At 42.5% G+C, this 27,761-nt stretch overlaps 1 protein-coding gene across 2 annotated transcripts in view; it reads left to right on the forward strand.

Moving 5' to 3' along the window:
- LOC127644874 (dipeptidyl aminopeptidase-like protein 6) overlaps nt 1-27,761 on the forward strand; it is a 144,872-nt gene that overhangs the window by 43,107 nt on the left and 74,004 nt on the right. Inside the window, exon 1 of one of the 2 annotated variants that reach the window (XM_052128280.1) lies at nt 17,763-17,862. The exons of the other annotated variant lie outside the window; for it this stretch is intronic. Within the exon in view, the coding sequence (XP_051984240.1) occupies nt 17,812-17,862 (51 nt within the window). The 5' untranslated portion in view covers nt 17,763-17,811. Of the gene's footprint in view, nt 1-17,762; nt 17,863-27,761 lie in introns of those variants that run through there. 2 annotated transcript variants of the gene reach the window in all.

A 27,761-nucleotide genomic window follows, 5' to 3' on the forward strand; every position in this document is an offset into this window, starting at 1 on the left:
TGGGTATGATATAACGCTCTCGTGTGGGTATGATATAACGCTCTCGTGTGGGTATGATATAACGGACTCATTTGGTATGATATAACGCTCTCGTGTGGGTATGATATAACGCTCTCGTGTGGGTATGATATAACGCTCTCGTGTGGGTATGATATAACGCTCTCATGTGGGTATGATATAACGCTCTCATGTGGGTATGATATAACGCTCTCGTGTGGGTATGATATAACGCTCTCATGTGGGTATGATATAACGCTCTCGTGTGGGTATGATATAACGCTCTCTGTGGGTTTGATATAACGCTCTCATGTGGGTATGATATAACGCTCTCATGTGGGTATGATATAACGCTCTCATGTGGGTATGATATAACGCTCTTGTGTGGGTATGGTATAACGCTCTCATGCGGGTATGGTATAGCGCTCCCCTGTGGGTATGATATAATGCTCTTGTGTGGGTATGGTATAACGCTCTCGTGTGGGTATGGTATAGCGCTTTCCTGTGGGTATGATATAACGCTCTCGTGTGGGAATGATATAATGCTCTCGTGTGGGTATGATATAATGCTCTCGTGTGGGTATGATATAACGCTCTCATGTGGGTATGGTATAGCGCTCTCCTGTGGGTATGATATAACGCTCTCGTGTGGGTATGGTATAACGCTCTCGTGTGGGTATGATATAGCGCTCTCCTGTGGGTATGATATAACGCTCTTGTGTGGGTATGATATAACGCTCTCGTGTGGGTATGATATAACGCTCTCGTGTGGGTATGGTATAGCGCTCTCCTGTGGGTGTGATATAACGCTCTCGTGTGGGTGTGATATAACGCTCTCGTGTGGGTATGGTATAGCGCTCTCGTGTGGGTATGATATAACGCTCTCGTGTGGGTATGATATAGCGCTCTCCTGTGGGTATGATATAACGCTCTCGTGTGGGTATGATATAACGCTCTCGTGTGGGTATGGTATAGCGCTCTCCTGTGGGTATGATATAATGCTCTCGTGTGGGTATGATAAAACGCTCTCGTGTGGGTATGATAAAACGCTCTCTGTGGGTATGATATAACGCTCTCATGTGGGTATGATATAACGCTCTCTGTGGGTACGATATAACGCTCTCTGTGGGTATGATATAACGCTCTCATGTGGGTATGATATAAGGCTCTCGTGTGGGTATGATATAACGCTCTCGTGTGGGTATGATATAACGGACTCATTTGGGTATGATATAACGCTCTCTGTGGGTTTGATATAACGCTCTCATGTGGGTATGATATAACGCTCTCATGTGGGTATGATATAACGCTCTCACGTGGGTATGATATAACGCTCTCGTGTGGGTATGATATAACGCTCTCTGTGGGTTTGATATAACGCTCTCATGTGGGTATGATATAACGCTCTCATGTGGGTATGATATAACGCTCTCATGTGGGTATGAGATAACGGACTCATTTGGGTATGATATAACGCTCTCTGTGGGTATGATATAACGCTCTCATGTGGGTATGATATAACGCTCTCATGTGGGTATGATATAACGCTCTCATGTGGGTATGATATAACGCTCTCATGTGGGTATGATATAATGCTCTCATGTGGGTATGATATAACGGACTCATTTGGGTATGATATAATGCTCTCCTGTGGGTATGATATAACGCTCTCATGTGGGTATGATATAATGCTCTCATGTGGGTATGATATAACGGACTCATTTGGGTAAGATATAACGCACTCATGTAGAGCTTGTGTATATATTTTCAATGTTTTAACAAATTAATCTGAATAATTAAAGGTTAAGTATGAATCAAAATAATGTACAAAAAAAATCCCTATAATCCCAGTAATCACAAACCACTGGAAAGGTTATGGGAAATCATAGAAATTGATTTTCAAATAGAACCACATCACGTCCTGGAAGTTATTACAATTTTAAAAGTCTGCCATTTTTAGAGTGAAAATATTTTTTTCTTGTTATATTGGCTAAATATTGCTTTTGTGGAAAGATTTATGAGTGCATCAAATGATCCTGAATTTTATATCTGTGCCATCAAATGAATAAATAATGTTGTCGAGTCATGTTCAGGTCATTTTAATTAAACTGCTTTTATGACATTATTTTGTCATATCACTTCACTCAAATGGCTCTAAAAGGGTTTTAATGGGTTTTGCCAAAGCAGTGTTATGAGTATTCATAATACAGGTCCCTCTCTCTCACTGTTTAACATTCATTTCAGAGGGTAAACAGTATTCAAAATGGTTGGGTAATTATGAAGGTGGTGGCGTAGTGGCTAAAGCACAGGGCTGTTAATCAGAGGGTCCCTGGTTTGAACCCCACGGCCACCACCATTGTGTCCTTGAGCAAGGTGCTTAACTCCAGGTTGTTCCGGGGGGGATTGTCCCTGTAATAATTGCACTGTAAGTCGCTTTGGATAAAAGCGTCTGCCAAATGCATAAATGTCAATGTAAAATGGTTAAGCAGCATAGTGATCAAATTCAGTGAAATTACAAGAGAACCTTGTGTTTTCTCCAGTTAGAACAGTATGCCATGAATATTGAAATCTGTCTCGAGGGTTTTCATCTAGCTTTTTCTAATATATCTCATGGATAAGGGTGTGGGCGCCATCAACAATTTAAGCAAATTTCAACTACTCTCAATGATCTGCATGGGGGACAATGTTAAGACTCTACATTGCAAAATTCATGCTTTGGCACCAATAAATGTAGCATTCCTGGATGAGTGCTGTAGATGCTATTGTCTATGTTCCTCTTCTGTAATAGCTCTTGAAAATAGTGCATTGTTCCTGGTATGATGCCAGAGGTGTTTGAGTGTGTTTGTGTTTGAGTGTTTGGTTTATAGCTTGAATGAGGATCTGAAATGTGTTTGCTAGTTACTACAATGGATATCAAAATGATATATAATACCTCCAAATATAAGTAAAGGAAGTTAAGGCTATGTTTGGAATAGCATACTACCACACTACTCTTACTATTTCTGCTATACTCTGCACAGAATACATGCAAGGATTAAACAGATAATCTACTGCATTTACCAGAATGTGCATTATACAACAGAGCACAGTGCTGGGTACTGTATCCCACAAAGCAATGCACATGACTTGTCCTTCCATTTCCAGATAGGGGAATGCAACGAAAGTTATGTTAGTAATATAATCTCTTTTTTGATTCATTATTTGATCTGACTGCTGAAAGTTAAGTCATTTGTACACAAATTTGGATTAAAGTGCAAAATAACCTTTTAGATTTCCAAGATAATAGCTGGATGACACTTGCTAAACTAAGCAGACCGATCTCACTATAAATTCGACAATAGTAGTCAACTGCTAAAATTGGTCTGTGCTTACTGAAATTCGAATCACTGCTCCCAGTGGCCGAAGCTTGACGTGTTGAACGTATTTTCACGTGCGTACCTCAGATTCTGGATGAAATGTCCACAGAGTGGCACCAAATGTGAGGTGTATTTTTTGTTTTAAATTATGTAATACAGTTAACAGAAAGTCAGTGCAGTAAAAACTTATTTGTAAATCGAAAATGCAACCTTCGAATCATGCTTACCATTTTGTATGTAAACACGATTACTTCCTGGTTCCCCTGAGACCAGAAACCATGTCTTGGAGGTTGTTCAGGCAATGCACTAGAGAGTAGCGCTAGAGAGAAATGTGACCAAAGTTGAAATGATCCAAAATATGTCTGATGTGGGATGTGGGGTTGATTTAAGGGTACATGAACTTTCGGAGGCAACATGTGGAATTCCTATGTTTGCATTGCAATTATGAGGTCATGTGAAAATGTAGCATCCTACTGTTGGAAATGTTAATTGCATTCCACATACTATTTTTGAAAAATAGTAGGCAGTATACAGTAGAAAATGCACATAATATGCAGTAATTAGTAAGCTGGTTTTCCATTCCGACCATAGCAAGCCATGATCAAAGTTTCTGCTTAAATAATATGAGGTTTTGTGTGTTGTTTCACTTCTGTTTTTACCATTTTTGCTACTGTTCAACTGAACAGGCAGCTTCTAATTTCTTGTTTTATTGAAATCAACATGCTGGTAAATCTATTCATGGCAGTGCCATGATAGGCTTGAACTAGATCAAAAAGAGCTAACTGAGCCATTTTCCAGTGTTTATGTTTTTCAAAGTGTTTATTCAATTGTGAGACATGATTCAAAAGATTCTAAAAATTCTGTCACTCATCCCAAAGAGTACTTTTATGAAGAATGTCCAGGCCACTCTTTTCTGTATAATGAAAGTGAAAGGGGTCTGGTTCTGTCAATAAAATGGCAAAAAATAAATATGATAAAAAAACAAAAGCACCATGGTATCAAAAAAATTGTCCATATGACTTGTGCTCTAAAGTACAAGTAAAGCCATACTATAGCATTGTTTAAGAAACAGAAATATATAGTGTGTGGATGTGTATATTTGGAGCCTGATAGACCCAGTTCCCATTAACTTTATTTATAAGGAAACGAGCAGCCAGCGACCCTGGCGGATTTTTATATGTGATGAAAAAAATGAAAAAAGGAAGGCTTAATGTTCATTAGTTCAGGGTACAAAAGCAACCAAGTTAGACTGCAATTCTGGTTTCAAATGTTAATATTTCCGATCAGTGAGCACCACTTGCATTAATTGACAGTTCGCACTTTGACTTTTACCTGCTGTTTGTGTGCAAGTTCATCAGACACGTTACAAATGCCTCATGTGGGAGCTTTCTATTTTCTCTCATGAGGGTGCAGCTTTTCTTATCAGAGGCAATGAGGTTTTTTATGCAAGCCTTATTTCTAAATATATAATCTATAAGCCTCATTACTAATCTTCATTTGTTTTTTACAATCCACACAGCAAGTAGATTTGAATGGATGCACCAGTCATCTTGTTCGGTTATTCAGGTTTATTTAGGAGTCAGTCTGCGGGAATAAAGAATGTTTATTGCAATGGAATTTCCTCAAACTGTGCTCAAAATAGTAGAACAGTGAGCTATAAGCCTAAATAGCATAATACATAAATTATAAATCTCACATTAAAGTCAAACTAAAATGATCAAACTGTCACTGCCTGAATATGCGCTCTGCCCGGGCTGGTTCAAATTTCCATTTTCATGTGTGTGGAGTTTCACTGCTGTGGTTAAATAGCCTCTTTGGGGTGCCTTGATTTTTAAATGGTTTAAAATCAAATGACATTGAACTTATTTATTGTACTTAATCTGCACATCAGAGCAAAAGGGAAAAACACTCTTACTGTTTATCAAGCATTGAAACTTTGCTTTGTTAAAAACAACTTGGAATCATGTTTAATGGTATAACCATGCATTTATAAAAAATAAAGTTATTTTTAACTTTACTTGGTGATTCAAAAATAAGATTTTGATAATAAAGTAAAAATTAAGAGAATAAAGTTGAAGCATTGAGGTTAAAGTCGTAATAGTTTGAGCATAAAATTGTAGCATTATATTAAATTTTGTATGAGAATAAAGTCAAGATTATTAGAATAAAGTCTTAGCATTTTGATATTATAGTCATAATATTTTGAGAATTAAGTTAAAAAGTTTCAGTTGTAACCTCCGTTCCCCGATGGAAGGACCGAGATGTTGTGTCGATTGTAGTGACACAAGGGGTCTCTTCTGAGAGCCTCTCGTACCTCTGAATGTGAACTTGAGAAGACAGAATTTGCATGCCCCGCCCGGACATACGGGTATAAAGGGAGCGGGCGAGCGAATGCCAGACAGGTTTTAACTGAGGAGCCGAGAATACGGTTACTGACGCATTACAGTGGTAGGGATAGTGACGTGGCAAGGGGAACACAACGTCTCGTTCCTTCTATCTGGGAACGGAGGTTATAACAGTAACCATGACGTTTCCCTTCTGTCACTCACTCGACGTTGTGTCGATTGTAGTGACACAAGGGGTCCCACTTAAAAACTCCATGCACTAACCCGTGTTACGTGGCTGCCGAGCCAGGTGCAAGCAGGCTGTTGCGTGCTAGAAGCAATAACACCAATAACAGGTGTCATATACCGCTCTTAGGTTCCTCGTACCATACGGAAACAGGCTGAAATGACTTGCACGGGACTTGCATTTTCTCGCTCTATGTTTCTCGTCATAGAGTTAAAAAGCGGCTAGGGCTATCTTAACGCTATAGATGCGTCAGGGAAAGCGTCCTTTCCCGTTCCTTTTCTTTCAGGGGGAAAAGGCTCTGCAGAGACCATGACCTGCCCAAACTGGGCGGAGGTAACTTGTGGATAATACACACGGGGTTGTCAGGCCACCCGTGGACATGGTGCGGTGGTATATCCTGCCTGCAAGGGAGGAGTTGCTACATACACAGCGACTGGGGCAGCGAGGACTGCCCTAGGGAGACGCGGGTCCTGCCAGTGGGGGGACCGTCACAGGAAGTTGCCTGAAGCGTGAACTATGCCTGTGGGGCCCAAGCCCAACACGGAGCACTGGACTCGTGGTGGGTCTGGCGGCGAATTCCTCCGCTGAATCTGCGGCCAGAGGGCTAGGGAGGAAGAGCATCCAGGGAGCGAGAGCTTGCTGGCTCACCTGGGAAAGAAGGCCCACTGGATCAGCTTGGTGAAGGGCGCAAGGAGCAAGCTGAACACCTGGTCGGTTGTTCCATATTACCGAGTTCTACCAGCTCGGACCTGTCAAAACATGGGATGAGACCAACTCAACCCCATCCGCTACTCTGCAGATGTATGTTAAGTAAGAGGATGCCACACTTCTCGTAGAGTATGCTCGAACCCGCAAGGGGGGCTTGGGGCATAGCCTGGGTGTGATAGGCTAGGGAAATAGCGTCAACAACCCAGTGAGCTATCCTCTGTTTGGAGACGGCGTTCCTTTTCCGTCGTCCGCCAAAGCAGACAAAAAGCTGCTCAGAGCATCTAAAGCCCATGTAGGTATGCAAAGCACGTACCGGACACAGCAACGAAGAGACTGGGTCTGCCTCCTCCCGAGGCAGGGCTTGCAGGTTCATGACCTGGTCCCTGACAACAACAGTACAGCAGTTGGCAGTACAGCCAACAACTCGAGGTAATTGATGTGCCAACGCAGGCGGGGCCCCGTCCTGGAGCCAGCAGCTGCGTGCCCGTAGCACACGGCGCACCAACCCAGTTGAGAGGCGTCTGTGGTGACCACGACACGTCTGGACACCTGCTGTAGGGGGACTCCTGTCTGCAGAAAACAGAGGTCTGTCCAAGGGTTGAAAGTCTGGTGGCAGGAAGGGGTGATAAATACACGGAATGTGCCGCGGCGCCATGCCCATCTCGGGACTCGAGTCTGAAGCCAGTGCTGGAGCAGTCTCATATGCATCAGCCCTGCTCACTTTATACCCATATGTCCGGGGGCGGGGCATGCAAATTCTGTCTGCCAACTTGACTTTGGCCTTTTCTCAAGTTCAGAGGTACACGAGGCTCTCAGAAGAAACCCCTTTTGTCACTACAATCGACACAACGTCGAGTGAGTGACCGAAGGGGAACGTCTCGGGTTACATGTGTAACCCTTGTTCCCTGAAAAAGGCGGAACGAGATGTTGCGCTGCTAAGCGTTAGGGGAACAATCTTGCATTGTGAGCAGCTGTGAATTTGTGTGAAACACGCCAATGAAAATTGACCTGAATTTATAGCCTCGGCTGGTGAAGATCATTAGATGCACCTGTGGCCAGGCTATAAAACAGAGGCGCCACCAGCGTGTCGACAGATACCTTTTTCTGAAGAGCAGTCCTGGGACGCCCCAGTGCGGTAAAGCAGCGCAACATCTCGCTCCGCTTTTTCAGGGAACAAGGGTTACACATGTAACCCGAGACGCTCCTTTACAAAAGGCTTCACTACAATGTTGCGCTGCTAAGCGTTAGGGGAACGCAATACCCACGCCGCCACGACTTGGGGCTGTCCGACCCCTACGGTTGTGCAGCTGCACTCACAAAAACACGAGAGGTCTCAGACATGAGCTTGAGATGTCGGCTCAAGGGCATAGGGGCCCGGAGTCGCATAAACATCCAAGCCATTCATTTTTGATGAATGTGTGCGGAGAGGATCAGCCTGCCGCATCACAAACTTGTTCAGGCATGAGCTGAGATGTCGACTCAAGGACATAAGAGTCCGGAGTAGCAAAGCATCTAACCCATAAAGTTCGATGAATGTGTGCTAAGAGAACCCTATTGCAACACAAACTTGTCATAAAAACTGATGAATGTGAGCGGAGAGGACCAGCCTGCCGCGATCATAAACTTGTTCAGTCATGAGCTGAGATGTCGACTCAAGGGCATAGGAGCCCGGAGTAGCATGAACATCCAAACTATAGAATCTGATGAATGTGTGCGGAGAGGACCAGCCTGCCGCATCACAAACTTGTTCAGGCATGAGCCTGTCATAAAAATCTGAAGAATGTGCGCGGAGAGGACCAGCCTGCCGCGCCACAAACTTGTTCAGGCATGAGTTTGGGATGTCGACTCAAGGACGAAGAACCGGAGTAGCAGAAACATCTAACCCATGAAGACTGATGAACGTGTGCGGAAAGGACCAGCCTGCCGCATCACGTAATGTGTTCAGGCACGCAGCCTGCCATAAAAACCGAAGGATGTGCGCTGAGAGGACCAGCCTGCCGGCCACAAACCCGCTCAGGCATGAGCTTGGGATGTCGACTCAAGGACGAAGAGCCCGGAGTAGCATGAACATCCAAACTATAAAATCTGATGAATGTGTGCGGAGAGGACCAGCCTGCCGCATCACAAACCTGCTGCAGAGGGACCCCTCTAGCCAAGGCTTTAGAGGCGGCGACCCCTCTGGTGGAGTGAGCCCTGACACCTACTGGCTAAGCTTGACCGCTACTCATAGGCCAGGGCAATAGCATCCCTCACCCAATGTGACATAGTCTGCTTGGTAGCGGCTGCCCCCTGTTGCGCCCCCAAAGCAGACAAACACTGCCCAGACTTACGCCACTGGCTAGTGCGGTGGACATAAGTTTGAAGGGCACGGACTGGGCAGAGTCCGTGAAGACTTTCCTGCTCTGGCGTTAAAAACGGCGGGAGCAGAAGGCTTCCAGAGTGACAGGGTGTATTGTCGAAAAAGGCACCTTAGGAAGGTAGTCAGGATGAGGATGCAGGATAGCTTTGGCCATACCTGGGGCAAACTCTAAACAGGCCGGCAAAACAGACAGAGCCTGTAGATCCCCGATTCTCTTAAGAGAGGTAATTGCCACAAGAAAAACCAGCTTGAGAGTCAGAAGTCTATCAGACGCTGACTCTAGAGGTTCAAAGGGGTTTCGCCAGACCCTCCAGGACTATTGCTAAGTCCCATGAGGGAGTTCTGGTCCTAACAGGGGGCCTCAGTCGCCTGGCTCCACCTAATGAAGCGAAGCGAGAGGGTGCTCCCAAAGGCTCGGCCATCAAGGCGCGTGTCAAATGGCGCCACATAAACCCTGAGAGTAGCGGGCATATGCCTGCTGACAGTTTTTCCTGCAGAAAGTCCAGAACTGAAACAATTTGGCAGTGAACTGGGTCTGCACCATGTAAACTGCACCACCTTTCGAAGACACCCCATTTATTGGTGTAGATTCTTCTGGTGGAGGGAGCCCTAGCACTAAGAATGGTCTCGATAACTTCAGGCTGACAGCCCTGTGTTCCTCAGTTGGTACCCTTCAGGGGCCAAACATGAAGTTTCCACAACTCGGGCCGGGATGAAATATCGCCCCTGTGCCTGAGACAGAAGGTCCCTCCTGTCCAGAATCGCCCAAGGCGAGCCGCCGAGGAGAGATATAATTTCTGAGAACCAAATCCTGTTCGGCCAGTGAGGCGCTATCAGTAAGAGGCAAGACCCTTGCTGGCTTAACTCTGGCTAAGACTCCCGGAGCAGAGAAACCGGGAAAAGCATACAGACACATTCTGGGCCATGTATGCGCTTATCGCGGCCCAGACCCAGGGGGCTGGGTGACTCAGAGAGAAGTAGAGGGACATTAGCGCAGTCTCTTGAGAGGCTAAGAGGTCCACTTCTGCTCTGTAAAATCTCTCCCAAATTTGTTGTACTACCTCGGGTGGAGTTTCCACTGCCTCGGTATGTTCTGTCTGGACAGCAAATCTGCTCCCACATTTAGGCGCCCAGGGATGTAAATTGCCCTGAGTGACAGGAGCTTGCCCTGGGCCCAAAGGAGAATCCGACGTGCCAGCAAATTCAGGTGGCGAGAGCGTAGACCTCCTTGACGGTTTATGTAGGAGACTGCTGCTGTGTTGTCCACCAAGCACAAGGACATGGCAGCCTCTGAGATGTTGGAGGAAGTATTTCAGGGCCAGAATACCGCCATCAGCTCGAGGCAGTTGATGTGCCAATCGAGCTGATGACCCTCCCATTCCCCTTGGGCTGGACGACCACTTAAGATCGCACCCCAACCCGTCAGGGAGGCGCCTGTCGTTAGCATCCTGCGCATCGACATGACGCGACCGAGAGTGGGACCCAAGGTAAGGAACCGGGTCTGAGCCACATAGAAAGGGAACGGCGCCGGGCGCCAGAACCCTTATTTGCCTTAGGGGACTGGCCCTTGGATGAAATCCCCTGGCTTTTAGCCACAGCTGAAACGGTCTCATATGGAGAAGGCCCAAAGGAATAACCGTGGACGCAGACGCCATGAGACCTAGTATTCGCTGATACTGAAGAACAGTGCAACTTTGACCTAGCCTGAGATTGCTCAGGGAGTTCAGGATGGAGCTGACACGAGCGGGAGACAACCGTGCTCGCGATCGTGAACGAAGTTCCATATAATCCCTAGATAGGCAATTTCCTGGGTTGGAGCAAGAACGCTCTTCTGGACGCTGAGCCTCAGACCCAGAGAACCTAGATGAGCCAAGACGATATCCCTGTGATGTACTGCCAGTTCTTGAGATTGTGCTAGTATCAGCCAGTCGCCTAAATAATTCAGAATGCGGATGCCCTGGAGTCGCAAAGGAGCCAGTGCTGCATCCATGCATTTCGTGAATGTGCGGGTGATAGGGCTAGGCCGAATGGAAGAACCTGATACTGGAAGGCTTCGGCCCCGAAAGCTTAACCTCAGGAACTTCCTGTGCTGTGGCAGAATTCCAATATGGAAATATGCATCCATGAGATCGATCGTGACCAGCCAATCGTAACGTTGGATCTGAGACACGCACCGACTTGACAGTTAGCATCTTGAACTTGAGCACCCTGACTGAGCGTGTTCAAGCCTCGAAGATCTAGAATCGGACGCAACCCCCACCCTTCTTGGGAACCAGGAAGTATCTGCTGTAATAGCCTGACTCTTTCTCTGGAGGGGAACATGTTCTATGGCCCCTTTGCCAAGAGATTCTGCAGTTCTTTCCACAGTAGACATGCCTGCTCCGGTCTTACGGTAGTGGGAACCACGCCGTTGAAACGCGGAGGGCGGCGAACCAATTGAATTCTGTAGCCTTTTTCTACTGTCTTTAGAACCCACATAGAAATACCTGGCAGAAGTTTCCACGCTGCCAGGTTCTCTGAGATGGGTACTAATTTCAACACTTCCTGTTGAGGGGGTGTTGAGTGTTCCGTGTCCTGGACTAAGGCAGGAAGCAACGGTACACCCAACTCTTCGTTGGAAGCCTCTATCACCCAAACACCAAAGGCGGCGGAGTGAAGAGGTTTCGTGAGGGTATCGGGAGGGCCGAGCGGATGATACACGCCTCGGCCCGAAGGGAACTACCCTCACAAAGTTGGGCACAAGAACGCCAGGGCTTCTTTCTTTTAGAGATCACAGCCCTGAGGTCCTTCTTGGGCGGCTGCTGAGGGCTTACTGAGCCTGTCCCCAGTCCCTACGAGGGGAGCACGACTCACCACGCTCTGTTTTTGAGCCTCTCTCCTAGCAGAGGCGGGCGAGACTGGGTGGCCGACGGCCCCGCCCCTGAGTGCGGGCGAGGAAGAAACTGCCCAAAGGCTTCCTCATGGCTTTTCGCCTCCTGGAATCTGGAGATAACCAGATTCATGGCGTCTCCGAAGAGACCAGAAGGCTAAACCGGGCGCCGATTAGGAAAACTCTGTCCCTATCTCGGATGCCTGACAGATTAAGCCATAAATGCCTCTCCGCGCTGACTAAAGCGGACATAGACCGCCAATGGCACGGGCTGACTGCTTGGTCGCTGGAGAGACAAACCGTAGCTCGACGAAGCTCTGAAAAGGCCTCTTCGCCGAGAGTTTTCCCCGCGACTCAGATCTTTTAGCAGATCAGCCTGGTACGCCTGTAACACAGCCATGGTGTGCAGCGCAGCACCAGCCTGACCTGCCGCTTGATAAGCCCTCCCCACTAGCATGGAGGTAGTCCTGCATGGCTTAGAGGGGAGAGCAGGTTTTTCAAGGATCGATGCCGAACCCGGCAGAGATAACCCGCAAGTGTCTCTTCGACCGGAGGCATCCTCGAATACCCTCGCTACCAGCACCCACGTATAGTCGAATATAACGACGCCGAAGGCACGTGAACGCCGAGGTAGTAGGGTTCTCCACCGAACGCAGCAAGCTCATCGTGGAGGTCATCAAAGAAGGGAAGGGACTGATGAGGTGTTCCCTTCCCTTGGCCATCAGACAGAAATCTATCCTCTAATTTGGAGCGCTTGGGGGTTTTGGTCACGTGGCCAGTCTAATTGAAGTCTGGCCACAGCACGAGTCACCACATCGAGTAACTCCTCAGAGGATTTTGTATCCTGCTTTGAGTGCTCTGATGTGGGTAACTCGAAATCTATAGACCCAAGGGAATCGAGGTCCCCTCCTGAACTGAAGAGGCGCCGAGCCGCTTCAAGAACACGAGAAGGACCAGCCGGATCTGGGGAGAGAGCGAGCTAAAGGGACGCACCCGCCTCTCGCCCTCAGCCAGATCCATACGAGAGCCCCACGTAATGAAGTGCGGGTGCTGGCTTCGAAGTAAGCTGAGGCGAGCCGAAGCATCCCGACCGAAAGAAGGTCACAATGCGCCGCACCGCCTCGCCCCAACGCCAGAGCCGCGTGCTTTTCCCCAAACAAACAAAGCAAAACTCATGCGTGTCTTTGTTCGTCATGAGACGCTGACAAGGAAACACGCATCGCTTGCTCTGTTTCTCCGCCATTTTCTTTTCTTTTTTTTTTTTATATATAAATATATATATATATATATATATATATATACTCTTTCAGAGTAGAGAGAGAAAGAAAGAAAGTTCTATGCACTGCCTAACGATTTCTAACTCCTAACAAAGAGAGAAGAAAGTTTTCTAGCAGGTTGTGAGACACACAGCATAGTATGCTCTGAATGAAAAATTTTGTCGACACGCTGGTGACGCCTCTGTTTTATAGCCTGGCCACAGGTGCATCTAATGATCTTCACCAGCCGAGGCTATAAATTCAGGTCAATTTTCATTGACGTGTTTCACACAAATTCACAGCTGCTCACAATGCAAGATTGTTCCCCTAGCGCTTAGCAGCGCAACATTGTAGTGAAGCCTTTTGTAAAGGGAACACAATATTAGGCTAAACAAGCATCATATCACAACAACAGAACGGACGCCGAGCCAGCAGCTTTGTTAATGCAAGAGATGGATGTGGAGGATGTAGTTAAATCATAGGCCTACTTTAGTTTAGGATTTTGCAATAAAGAAATCACTGGTCTTTTGGCTCATCAGCACAGTTATTAGTTTCCGGACTCTGCAACTTTTATGTAAGACATTTAGGAGAAAGAACCAAACAGATTCAAGCAGTCCGGCTCAACGTTGTTATTAGGTTTTCTTCTCTAAACAATTAAACGGTAACTGAGGGGATGTTACCACATACAATGTCTTGAAATGGACTTATATAATTCACAGCAGTACCAATTATTTTTCGCTTCACTTGAGTTTGAGCCTATATCTCATGCTTCCCTTGACAGGTGCCCATTTGTTAAAAACTCCTATTCAGCTCGGTTATATAGCTAAGTTATCTCCCTGGTTAGTGGTGTTGTATGTAAAGACCCAGACACTCCAATTTGCTTTTGACAGGTAGGGTGGTCATTTTTAAGTCATGGAGGAAGGATTCTTATTATTATGTTCCAAGAGGGGAGTTTGGAGAGTTTGGAACAACAGCAGAGAGAAAAAAATGATAAATTGTGAACTGTTCCATTGAGTCCAGCTGAATGCTTTTTATTTGTGATGATCAAGTTCTAGATCTTCTAAGAATCCACCTTTTTCCTGAACACGGATGCGTTCCACGATTCGACTGTTTTCAATTTCCAGTTTCCAGTGTTACCATTCGCATCAATGTATATTCTTTGTGATAATGTAATCCATCCATCCATCCATCCATCCATCGTCAACCGCTTATCCTGTGTACAGGTTCGCGGGGGGCTGGAGCCTATCCCAGCTAACATTGGGCGAAAGGCGGGGGACACCCTGGACAGGTCGCCAGTGTGATAATGTAATGTTTAAGGTAAATTTGTAAAATTGTCAAAAAACATGTGGATATACATTGCCGATACTTTTCGAGTCGAGATGACCGTTTTTTAATGACAGTGCCTTATCTGAGTGTGTAGATGTCATGAAGCGATGGTCCGAGGTTAGTTACGTTGAGTTACCTTCTTTGAGTTTTAATGACAACCAACAACAATACAAATACATTTTACTCTAAAAAAAACTTAAATGGTTGTTGCTTTCCATCTGGATCGCTCGTTTTGGTAGCTTTAAAGTGCATCTCGAGACCAGAAACAGAAAACAGGCAACTAGAATCATCATGGTGCTGCCCAGTGGTTGCTCAGGAAAACTGTGGTTAGATCAGATCAGGCATTCTTTCCCTCTGTTGCAGTCTATATCACTCTATATATCCATTTCATATTTCTGTAACTTTTTCAAGCCTGAAAACGGGTATTCACCTTTCTGATTTCTAATGTCATTTATATTTTGGCTTGTGAGACATACAAAGCTCTTTTTATTGATCTTGTATTTGTCTGTAAGTGCAATTATATTTAATATTTTTGTCTTTCCAGTAACATCCATCGATGTTGTTGCTGTATTTCCAGAAGTGAGATTAATTCATTACAGTAACTTTGGTGCCATGCATATGAAAAACACATGAAAAAAAACAGCGAGGAGTTGGATTGTTCACTTCCTCACTGCTCTGTTAGCCAAGTAACAAAACAGACTTGGCAATTGGTTTTAGTTGCCATGACAACATTCATTGTAAAGTGAGACAGAGAGGAGAGAAATGAAGTATGCTTCTATTCAAGGAAATTAAGAAACAATTAGTGACCCAAAATAGTTACTACAACACCAATTGAATTGAAAATTCAAAAAGATACATTTTTATATTTCTTGTTTGTTGCAAATTTCTGCAATTGATGGTTAGTGATTTTGTTTGTATGAATTAGGTAGACTTAAAGGGATAATTCACCCATAAATGTCAAATTCTCTCATCATTTACTCCCCTCGTGCCATCCCAGATGTGTATTACTTTCTTTCTTCTGTAGAACACAAATTAAGATTTTTAGAAGAATATCTCAGCTGTGTTGATCCATATAATGCAAGAATGGTGGCCAGAACTCTGAAGCTCCAAAAAGCACATAAATGCAACATAAAGTAATCCATAAAACTCAAGTGGTTTAATCCATGTCTTCAGAGGAAATATGATTCGTTTGGATGAGAAAGAGATCAAAATCGAAGTCCTTTTTTACTATAAATTCTCCTCCCAGCACAATAGGTGGCGATATGCATAAAGAATGCATCTAGCCAAAAAAAAATAAAAAATGAAGAATGAAAAAGTGAAAGTGGAGATTTATTGTAAAAAAGGACTTAAACTTGATCTGTTTCTCCCCACACCTATCATATCACTTCTGATGACATGGATTGAACTACTGGAGTCTTATGGATTGCAATGGAACCTTCCTAGCACTAATTGAAGTTTATAACTGAATTTATATATGCAATAAATTCATTTTACCCATTACCATTTTTTTGTCATTTCAAACCTGTATCATTTTTTTCCTTTTTCAATTCAGTTTAAAAGTAATTTAGCAGTATGTCCAAGTTGCTTATTCAGAAATCACAAAAAATTAACACAAAATAAAAAGAAGCTACCATGCTCCAAAAAGGACTAAAAAGTACCATAAAGCAGTCCAAACAATTTGTGTGATATTCACCAAGTCTTCTGAAGTTATGTGTGTGTGAATAAAAAACTGAAATGAAAGTAATTATTCACTGAATATCATGAAACACTGAAATACTCCAGGTTTGAACATGCAGAACAATACGTGAAAGTCTTTTCCATATACATTTACTGAATGGCCTCAGAAGACTTGGAATAGTGCACAGTCCATATGAATACTTTTTGATGCTCCAAAGGGCCATTGCTTACCGTATGCTTTCGTTGTATGGAAAAAGAGCAGCGTGTTCCACACAAAAAAATGAAAAAAAGAGAGTCATACTAGAGGTTTGGAATGACATGAATGAGATTAAATGATGACAAAAGTATTTGATGAACTATCCCTTTAATTACTGGACCAACTAGCTAAATAACTGTCAGACAAACTGTAATTTAATCAATAAAATACCTTACATGTTTTTTTTCCTCACCAGCATCACTCTGACCTAAGCAGCAGCTTTTGTATTTTATATAAGTGAATCATGGGTTCATGAATTGCGAATAAATGCCAAGGTGTCAGAGTTGATTTTCTGATGAACAAAGCTGCCGAAGCAGTCAAAGTAGATCACTCTCAACACTTATTCAGACCTGAGCTTACTGTCACTCATTAAAGCTGAAGATCTCTCTGCCTGCTCCCGCTACATTTTAATATGATTGTGATAAGACGGTGGAGGCACACAAGGTTCTGAACAAGGGGAAATGTGAAGGTGCGGGAGATGTGCTAAACTAGGACTCAGTGCTGGTAAGAGAGACTGTTGAAGGAGGAGTCATGGTGCATGTGTTGCGTCTGGAGCAGTGTGGATCTGACACGGATTATGAGCTCTCACTGAGATGTATTAAAACAAAGTCATTCTCACATTCTGTCACAAAGTGTGCTAGGATACTGTCTGCTTTCAAAAACAAACTCTTACAAAATAGGTATTGTGGTGACATCATGGTAAAGTGAGGAATCAAGTGATACATCCGTGCGGTGTGTTTGAATATATCTGATTGTAAATAACAGAACATGTATTTAAAAGGAATTCAATCAATTCAAATATATTTTGCATGGATCTCAACTAGATAATTGGACAGTAGGGGCCAAAATCTAGTCATAATCCATCCGTGTTTGTATGGATTACTTTTATGCTGCCATTATGTGTTTTTTGGAGCTTCAAAGTTTTGGTCACCAACAGAGCTGAAATATTCTTCTAAAAATCTTAATTTGTGTTCAGCAGAAGAAAGAAAGTCGCACACATCTGGGATGGCATGAGGGTGAGTAAATGATGAGACAATTTTCATTTTTGGGTGAACTGTCCCTTTAAGCCTTTTTTCTTCATCGATAATTTGATTAAGAGTAAAATCCTTGAAATGCACCTGTCTTTTAAAACCTTAACTTCAATCTGAAAAGACTGTTTATCCATCCCCATATGACAAGACCAGCACAAAATAAGCTTGTCTTTTCTAACAGTTCTGAAGCAGCAACGCATCACGCTGTCAACAATGCTTCCTGTTAAGAGGCAACTACAGTAAATGCAGCGGCTGTTCTCGTGTCTAAATAAAACGTGTTCACCTCACATCCAGCTCTATCTCTTGCTTTCTCTCTTCTCCATCAATGACTGGGCTCGGCTGCGAGTAGTGCTTTCCATTCCGTCTGAAGAGCGCCTGCATCAGTTTTATTTCCGCGTTTCTATCATGACTTTAGCAGAGACCAGCACACCGAGACAATCTCCTCAACAAGATCAGGTAGTGAAGTGCCTTTTCTTATAACTTATATTTATGTAGAATTATCAAACCCGAGTGAAAGCTAATGGTTTATATATATATATATATGCTATAAATAGTTGTTTAGAGTAGTATCATATATATTATATATGGGTTAGATATTATATAGTAGCATAGTTATTTATAGTAGTTATTTATAAAACTAATTAAAATGTCAAGAAACTTTGCAAAACTGCATATCTCATCAGATGTTACATTACCACTTTCATATTTTGATCAATCTTGAGTGATGATTTTCAAGTCTGTGTCTTTTATATTACGTTCCGGTGGTGGCACTGATGTTATATTTAAGGAAATTCAGATCAATTAAATGCATTTTTATGATTTCATATAATGACCACCATTTAAGGCACTTGATTGGTTATAAAGAAACCCATATATTAACCATTAAATTAAATAGATGGTCTTTTCAGGTGGCATGCAAAATCTAAACACAACAGATGGCCAATGCAAACACGACTCTTTATTTCACTTCTTTGTCCCAATCAATAGTTTATTGTGCCATCCGATGCTATGGCAACCTCCACTTCTAATCAATTATGCCAAACTACTGCATCTGTTTTGCCCAGATTACTTTTATGCCATTTATTAATCACACATTCACCTGACCTTGCTACATTGTTTGCCAAACTTGACCTGACATTAACAATCTAACATCAACTAATGTGCTGCTCTGAATGTCAGTGGAGACGCAAAAATTGCCTAAATGAAGTCTAATGTGATTGTGATTTTTAGCACATGATACTGATTATTGCATTGTTTCTAAAAGGGGTAGTTCATCCATAAAATGAAGTCCTCATTTAATCACCCTCATGTTGGTCCAAACCCATATGATCAGCCCCAGCGTCGAGCGCCCCGCAGGCAGCGTATGCCCCCCCTCTCCAGGACCACTTCCAGGACCTGGAAAGCTCCTAAGCGCTCTAGAGATGGATGACCTTGGCAGTCAGATGTTCGCTCCGGAGATGGTACCAAGACCATTCCATCCCCCGGTGGAGGGCGGGAGGAAAATCCTTGTTTCCCTTATTTTCCTTTGCCGCACCCCATTCGGGCTGCGGTTCCCACATTTTCAATAAAAGAGCGATTTCCTAACTCCCTGTGTCATCCAGCCGGTGCGTGCCATTCTCATGTCGCCCCAGCTCCAAAATCATCCAGTCCCAGTTCCCCGGACGCAGTCACCTCGCCTCCGGACCCACGACTGCCCAGCCCCGGCAGGCCAGCACTGACGAGTCCCGAAGACGCCTTTCTAGGACTCTTCCTCAGTCAGCAGCCGGGTGCGCGGAGCAAGGTAAGTGCTTTGAGTCTTTTCTCAGCACCCAAGCCTCGGGCTGCGTTTTTGCCTCCCAACGCGCTATTACCTGCTCCCCCCCACCGCAAAGCCCAAACCGGTACTTCAAAAATTATCGTCCCTCTAATGCCCTTCACGCAGAGTCTGGACGCATGGCTTTCGCTGTCCAACCCGTTGTGTTGCTTGACCAGGACCATCCGACTCGGCTACGTGATTCAGTTTGCCTGGCTTCCGCCTCGTTTCAGCTGTATTTGCTTCACCTCCGTATGCGGCGAAAAAGCTAGCGCTTTACGGGCAGATATCACCACTCTGCTTCTCAAGGATGCAATAGAGCCCATCCCTCCAGCCGAGATAAAGAAGGGTTTCTACAGCTCTTACTTCATTGTACCCAAGAAAGGCAGTGGGTTGCAACAATCTTGGACTTGCAAGTTCTCAACCGGGCTTTGCACAAACTCCCGTTCAAAATGCTTACTCAGAGACAGATTCTAATGCTGGTCATGTTGCACCTGTTCCCCCCTCAAGGGCTCTGTCTGCCAATTTTTCATTGGTCTCTTCTCAAGTTCAGAGGTATGCGAGGCTCCCAAGGAAGACCCCTTATGTCACATCATTCCACACAATGTTTCGTTCCCTCACTCAGGGAACGGAGGTCACAACAGTAACCGTGACGTTTCTAAAACAAGATAAATGAAAATGATCTTGGTTTTATGGACTTTTAGATATTTTTACCTAATATCAAAGGTCTTACTAGAAAAAACTTAATTATGATCTAACGTGAATTTTATATATATATATATATATATATATATATATATATATATATATATATATAAAAAAATATGATCGTGTCTGGTAACATGTGCATGTAAAATGGCTAGAAATAGCATTTTAGCTTAGCATAAAGCTGACAATTTACACAAGGTTTATTTCTATATCTTCTGCTCCAAACTTACTTCAAACTTCTCTGTCTGCTCGTATGAATGTCACACATCATAAGAAAGTGTTTCACAGTTGTTCAAATGCACTTTGGATCACATCATTTATATGTATAAATGTTTTCCATCTGAAAGAACTAAATATTAAATGAAACAAGTGACAATAAATTGTAAAGTAATCTCTTCAGTAATCAAACTACTTTTTAAATGTAACTGTATTCTAATTACCAATTATTTAAATTGTAACTGTAGTGGAATACAGTTACTTATATTTTGTATTTAAATAAGTAATGTATTCTGTTACCTAAATATAATAAAGTTACAATGACGAGCAGCACTATACATTCACATTTCAGCACTGTCGCAAGGACAGCGACTCTCTTAAGTAGCACTTAAAGTGCGTCCTCGCACGTTCAAGTTATGTGCAATTTTGGGAAACGCACTTGAAAAATAACGAACTTTTGTTAAATCACTTGTAGAAAATGCTCTTAACAGCCCAGAGCCTCATTTCCCAAAAGCATCATAAGCTTAAGTAGATTGTAGAATCCATCTTACGATTCATCTTAGTTTTGCGGCCCGTTTCACAAAAGCATTGTAATTTAAGTAGTTCTTGAAAATTCTTGTAGATTTACGAGTGCTCTGGAGTAATCGTCCAGCCATATAAAGACATATACTTATGCAGACACCTGCAGGACAAACGCAAAATTACATCTAATACAATTTAAACACATTATTTTATTATTATTTTAACAGACAAGGCTAATAATAATAACAATAATAAATGCAGAAAATGGTTAGTCGATATTGGGTGAACAGATAAATGAAGTAAACAAATAAAAGTTATTTGTGGACTAGTTGGTAATAACAAAGTGGTGGCATGATTGTTGCAGAGAACTGTAAAATTTGCAATCACAGAGAGAGAGAAAGAAAAAAGTCAATACCTTGCTGCCGTGCATGAAAATCATCAGTATATTGGCTCCTCATCTTCTCTGACACCTAAGGGCTCCCTTGCCCTCACCACGCATTGTGTAGTACCACACATGTTCTGTAGAATTACTGTTACGTTAGAGCAGATCTCTCTTTGATTGGTGAATGTCCCTAAAGTGCATCTTCCACACGCCTCCTTATTATGCAATAACATGGTGAACCACGTTAAATTCAGTTAATGCATTCTTTATTGTTCCTGGAAGCTTTCATATCGACCCACAGAGCAAATTTTGAAAACAAAATATTAAAATGCACATCTGATGAACGAAACCATGTAAAAGAAATAAATCGTTCTGGATAAAACTATTGCAAATACGTTGTGAATTAAGTTGGACATTTAAGAGAATATTTTTTAATATTTCCAGCAAGCTAAATGACAAAAGTGTAGAAAACACTCCTAGGGTGTGTTCACACTTGGCATGTTTGGTCCGATTTAAACGAACTCTGGTGCGATTGCTGTTAGTGCGGTTAATTTGAACATGTGTAAACGCTGCAATCTGAACCTTGGTGCGCATCAAACAAGTGGACCGAGCCTAAATAGTGAGTCTCGGTCTGCTTCTAAATGAACTTTGGTGCGGTTCGATTGATATATGAACGCAACATGGACCAAAGATGTCTAAACGGACCAAAAACATGAAGTAATTTGCCTAATATTGACCTCAAGCATACCTGTTTCTTCTCATCATAGTAGCTATGTTGCCATTACAGTTCGGTACAGGCGTCGGAACCACCGTCAGCTCTCCTTTCAGCATACACATTTTATTAGCTCTTTGTTTGTTCTCAGCTGGTAAAAATACCACTAAATATACATATATAAATCCAACGAGCTCAGCAGCCAGCATTGTTTTGGATGTTCGGCAAGTTCCGTCATCGGTAAAATATATGGCATATAAGCTGTCCAATCAGGTTGTGACTTTTTTGATGCCGTTTATTTAGTATCTTTAGGTTTGGTGTTAAAAATGCCTGTGTGAATGCTAAGCAAACAAGGACTAAATGTATCATTTTCTTTTTTGGTCCGGACCAAGAGGACAAAGAGAACCGAACTAGAAGTGTGAATACACCCTTAAGTGCAAAAATCAATCATTATCAGGAAATGGGACCCTGAGCAAGTGTGCGCAGCACTGTTGTTTTGTCACGCTGCTCACAAGAGATGGGGAGAGGGCACAAGACGTTGTCATGAAGTCTTGCGGTGTGGATGGAATCAATCCGGGGTTCGGAATCAGCTGAGAGATCTTTTCAATTCATTCCTATGCAAGCTGAGCGTTACACTCGCAAGGTGGATTGAAGGATTGACAGCGATGTGGAGTAAGCTTTTTCCTAGTGTTGTGAGCGGATTTGAGCGGATTTCTTCTGCGCCAGTGGAAACGTAGCCTGAGAAAGCCGAACTGCTTGGATTTTTAGCAACACCTGATCGTCTAGCTGTAGAACGTAGGATAAATATAAAAATTCCTCAAAAGCTTGTCATTGATATCGTGGATTTTTTTATCGTGATAAATATCAAAAATATTTTATTGCCCAGCTCTACCTAAAACGTACTGTAACAGTAGTGCGTAAAGCCTCCTACACACTACACAACTTTTAAAGACGTTCATATTTGTAACCCGGACACACACACACACAAGATGAGACAGTCACAATGTAAGTCAAAAACTGCTTTTATTGTTAACAATAAAAGCAGGCAAAACTACAAACGGGCAAATCCAGTGAAGAGTAGACGAGGGAAGCGTAGGGTCAAAAGCCGGGGAATCAAAGACAGTAAAGGGGGCAAATCCGGGAGAGTAGTCGAGGGGAGCGAGGGTCAAAGCCGGGGTAAACAGGATCGAGAGGCAGGTAAACTAACAAAGGGAGTAGACAGGGGTACTAGGGGAACGAGGAGCTGGCAAGCTAAGGGGGTAATCAAGAGGAGTTCAAGAGGAGATCAAAACTAGACGAGACTAGTGGGGGCAAAGACACGGGAAACTAAATACAATAACCAACACCCATGAAACGGATGTGCTGTGGTATTTATAGGGGAAGGTGCAGGTGTAAACAATGAAAGGTGATGAGACGCGTGCAGGTGAAACGAATAAAGGGGTGATAGAGACGAGTGCAGGTGGTCATAATGTTCTGGCCATTGGGAGCGGACATGTGAGACCGAGGAGGGAGACCTGCTACGAGCATGAGAGCTCGTAGGAGCAAAACGAGCGTGAGAGCTCGAGGGAGCAAAACGAGCGTGAGCTCGAGGGGGGCGGAACGAGCGTGCGAGCTCGAGGGGGCGGAACGAGCGTGCGAGCTTGAGGAGTGAGTGTGTGTGCGACGAAGCGGGGATGGGGCAGAGGAGCGGGGTTCGTGACAATATTACACAACTGTCTGTCTTGTCATGGAAGTTGTAGGGTTTTGAAATTACATGAGGAATCGGCAATAAAAAAATACAGTTTTTAAAGAATAATATTATTTATTGAAGCAAAAAAAGTTATCCAATAGCAACTGGGCCTGTGTGGAAAAGTATTTGCCCCTTAGTTACCAAATCCCCAAATCTATGAAACTGTATTCATAAGGGGGTTCAGCTGGACTAGACACACCCAGGCCTGATTACTGCCAGCCTTGTTCAATCAAATAAACACCTAAATTGAAATTTTTCAGCAGCATGAAGTTGATTAAAATGTCTCAATAACAAACTATGCCAAGGTCGAAAGAACTTCCAGAAATGATGAGGGGAAAAGGTGATTGAAATACATCAGTCTGTGAAGGGTTACAAAGCTATTTCAAAGGTTTTGGGAATGAAAAGAACCACAGTGCACAGTAGTGAACCTTCCCAGAAGTGGCCGACCTTCCAAAATTCCTTCAAGAGCACAGCGACGACTCACCCATGAAGTCACAAAAAAGCCAAGGACAACATCCAAGGAACTGCAGGCCTCACTGGCATCAATAAAAGTCACTGTTCTGACTCCACTATCAGAAAGACACTGACCAAACTGGCATCCATAGAAGAGTGGCAAGGCAAAAATCACTGCTAATCCTGAAGAACATTAAGGTTCATCTAAATTTTGGCAAAACACCTTGATAATCCTCAAACCTTTTGGGAGAATGTTCTGTGGACTGAGTTGAAAGTAGAACTGTTTGGAAGACAGGGGTCCCGTTACATCAAACAAAGAATTTCACAAAAAGAACATCATACCTACGGTCAAGCATGGTGGTGGAAGTGTGATGATGTGGGGATGCTTTGCTGCTTCAGGGTGATTTGCAATAATTGAGGGAAACATTAATTCTGTGTTCTACCAGAAAATCCTAAAGCAGAACGTTCGGTCATCAGTCCGTGAGTTGAAGCTCAAGAGCAACTGGATTATGCAGCAAGACAATGATCCAAAGGATAGGAGTAAGTTCACCTCTAAATGGCTCTAGAAGCAAAACTAAAGTAGTCAAAGTCCTGACTTGAACCCAACTGAGATGCTGTGGCAGGACATTAAGCTGGCAGTTCATGCTCGAAAACCCTCCAATCTGGCTGAACTTAAGCAGTTCTGCAAAGAAGAGTGGACCAAAACTCCACCACCGTGTTGTGAAAGCCCGATCTCCAGTTATCTGAAGCTTTTGGTTGCAGCTGTTGCTAAATGTGGCACAACCAGCTTTTAAGTTTAAGGGGGCAGTTAGTTTTTCCACATGGGTGATATAGTGTTGTATGACTTATTTGCTTCTTAAAATAAAAAATATGATATATATATATATATATATATATATATATATATATATATATAAAAATATATATATTGTGTTTATTCAGGTTGCCTTTGTTTTATGATCTCGTTTGAAGATCTAAAACAATTTAGCATGAAAAATACCCCAAAATTTAAGAAATCAAAAAATATATATTTTTCATAACACTGTGCTGTATGCACAAATACATGTTGGTGTGTCGGGATTGTTCACGAGACGAGAATGAGATGAGAACCAATTCAGTTTTTTATCATTGATGTCAAACCTGGCATTTCACATCTCGACAAGCCATTTAACTGAACGTGAATGAGATTTGAAAGCTGAGGCAGAGGAGCAGATTACCAGCGAATATTCTATATTTAAATCAGTATTTTCATTAATTGTGGGTTTATTCCTTAGTCAAGCTAACGGATGGCTTCAGAAGACTTGGAATAAAGTGCATGAGCTGCATGAGTCACTACTTTTATAGTGCTTTTGTAATTTTTGGAACTTGCCAGCCCCTGGTCTCCATTCATTTCCATTGTATTGAAAATATCAGCGTCAACGTTCTGCTAAACATGCCGTTTAGTGTTCCACTGAAGAAAGACACATGAGTTTGGAACACAAGAGTTTTTGTTTTTTGCAGACTATTCCTTTAATAAAATTAAATGCCAAAAAAGGAAGGGAGGTGTTTAAAGAATGAATTTTTATTCCCCCTCTCAAGCTGCTTTTCACACTTGAACCCTAAGTAGGGCTTTCTGATGACAATGATTAGGGTTTAAGCAGTGGAAGAATTGCTGTCTTAGAATAGCTGCCTTTGATTCCACTCAAAGGAGGGGCTATATTTGGCATGGTAGCGGTGATAAAGTGGGGGATTAATTGGGACGGGATTAATTGGGAATTGCGTTTGATGCTCGGATCCCAGATGAAAAAGAACTTCCCCCATGAAACACAATTATGAGCGTGATCAGTTTGACCAGATTTTGTTTGAGTGAGACAGCATAATCTAAAAGATCACTCTCTGGTTTGTACAGCCCTACTGAAGTTGACCATTAAAGATATAGAGCCACAATCATTCTTAATATGCATGCAGATTTTCAGGAAGATCTCACTTTATTGGTGTCTCTTTAATAACTCGTGTCATTTCTGTAATCTGAAAAGGTGCTTAGAAATAGATTGGAGTGCTTATGACTTACACTTCGAGGTGTGGGTTTAAGTTTAACCTTGCTTACTGAGGTTGTGTGGGAATTGCTGTGATATTAGATGTCTGACTGTGCTTATCATTCTGTCTTTGTCATATTCATATAAATCTTTTATGGAATAAATTTCAAGAGATGTTGGATTTTAATATCTGTCAGACTGAGATGTCACAGTGTGACTATATTACACTTCGCAGGACTGCAAAGTTATCTTGTATGTGGCTGATTTTGTCTTTTTTCTATTTCTTTTCACTCTCTCTTTCTTGTTGTGTGATCTCATGGGAAAATTTGCGACAGGAGGTTGTTGTATCGTCTACTTAAATCAGTCTGTGCTTTTCAAATGTCTGAACTACCCTCACTGGCAGACGGCTGAAACTATAGGCAACAGTACAGAGACCAAAAAGACCAAAAAGTTCGGGTTCAGAATTCAGCACAGTGGGATGAATTTTTGTGAGAAAAAAATCTGAATTTATCACCCCAATTTTTTAAATTGAGAGCAGAACTGCTCGGGCATATATATAAAGAAAGTGTCTTTCATTGAAAAGCTTTTGTTTTCCTGTACTTTTAATGTATCTTGTAAGGTTCTCCATTTATATGTGATGTCCTCCACTGTGCAACACACAGTAATTTATGAAACGCAAACGAAAATGTCCAGAAGCCTGCTAACAATTTCATAATTGCAAGACCTCTTTAAACAAAATACATTTAATAACAAATCACCATTGATTTTTTTTTTTTCTACAATTCATTGCCATAATAACTTTTTGCATATTTGTAGCCGCTGTGGTGTTTATCATATACCAAAAGCCACTTTTATACCAAAGACAAGTGTTCCTAAATGTTCTTCTTTAAGTTTTTTTGTTTTTTTATTTTTTTATTGAAGGAAGAACAGAGTGACATATCATATACAGAAAAAGTTAACAGTGCTCCTTGTTTTTACAATTTTCCCCCTTTTCCAAAACCCACCCACTGAACAAAGAAAGAAAGGAAAAAAGAAAAAAAATATATATATATATATAAACTATAATAATAATAATAAGATATATAAACAATGTATGTAAAAAAAATAAATAAATAAATAAAAAAAATCCAAAGTAGAAAAACAGAGTTTCAAGGTTGTTATATTACAAACAGTGAGGAAATAATTGACATCATTGTTAGCCCATTGTGTTGCTTTGCGTTATCCGTTCCACTGTGCACGGGCCTTTTAATAAAAATATTAGTTTTAGTTTTTGGGAAGAGTTACGTCCTTTTCAAAATATGAAATCATTGGCGTCCATACTGAATAAAAACGTTTGGTGGATCCTCTAAGAGAACATTTAATTTTTTCCAGTTTCAAAAACAGCATCACATCACTAAGCCAGAGTGAAACTAAAGGTGGTTTACTTGATTTCCAATCAAGTAATATTCTTCTCCGAGCCAAAAGACATGCAAAAGCGCATGCGTCTTGACTATTTTTGGACATGACCACACCTTGTACAGGTACTCCAAATATAGCCATCTCAAAACTAGGCCTGATATCCTTAATATATGCCTCAGACAAAATTTTAAAAATAACTGTCCAGTAATCCAGCAGTCTGGGACAAGTCCAAAACATATGAGCAAGGTCTGCTTTAGCAGAACGACAGCGCTCACATGTATCATCTACATTTGTGTATATCTTGGACAGCCTAACCTTGCTGTAATGAAGTCTATGAAGGACCTTGAACTGGATTAAACCCAAGCGAGTACAGGAGGTTGTTCCATTCACTCTAAATAATGCATTATTCCATGTTTCATCTGATATAT

This window comes from Xyrauchen texanus, chromosome 6 (assembly GCF_025860055.1).
Source record: "Xyrauchen texanus isolate HMW12.3.18 chromosome 6, RBS_HiC_50CHRs, whole genome shotgun sequence".
In the NCBI taxonomy this organism is placed as follows: domain Eukaryota; kingdom Metazoa; phylum Chordata; class Actinopteri; order Cypriniformes; family Catostomidae; genus Xyrauchen; species Xyrauchen texanus.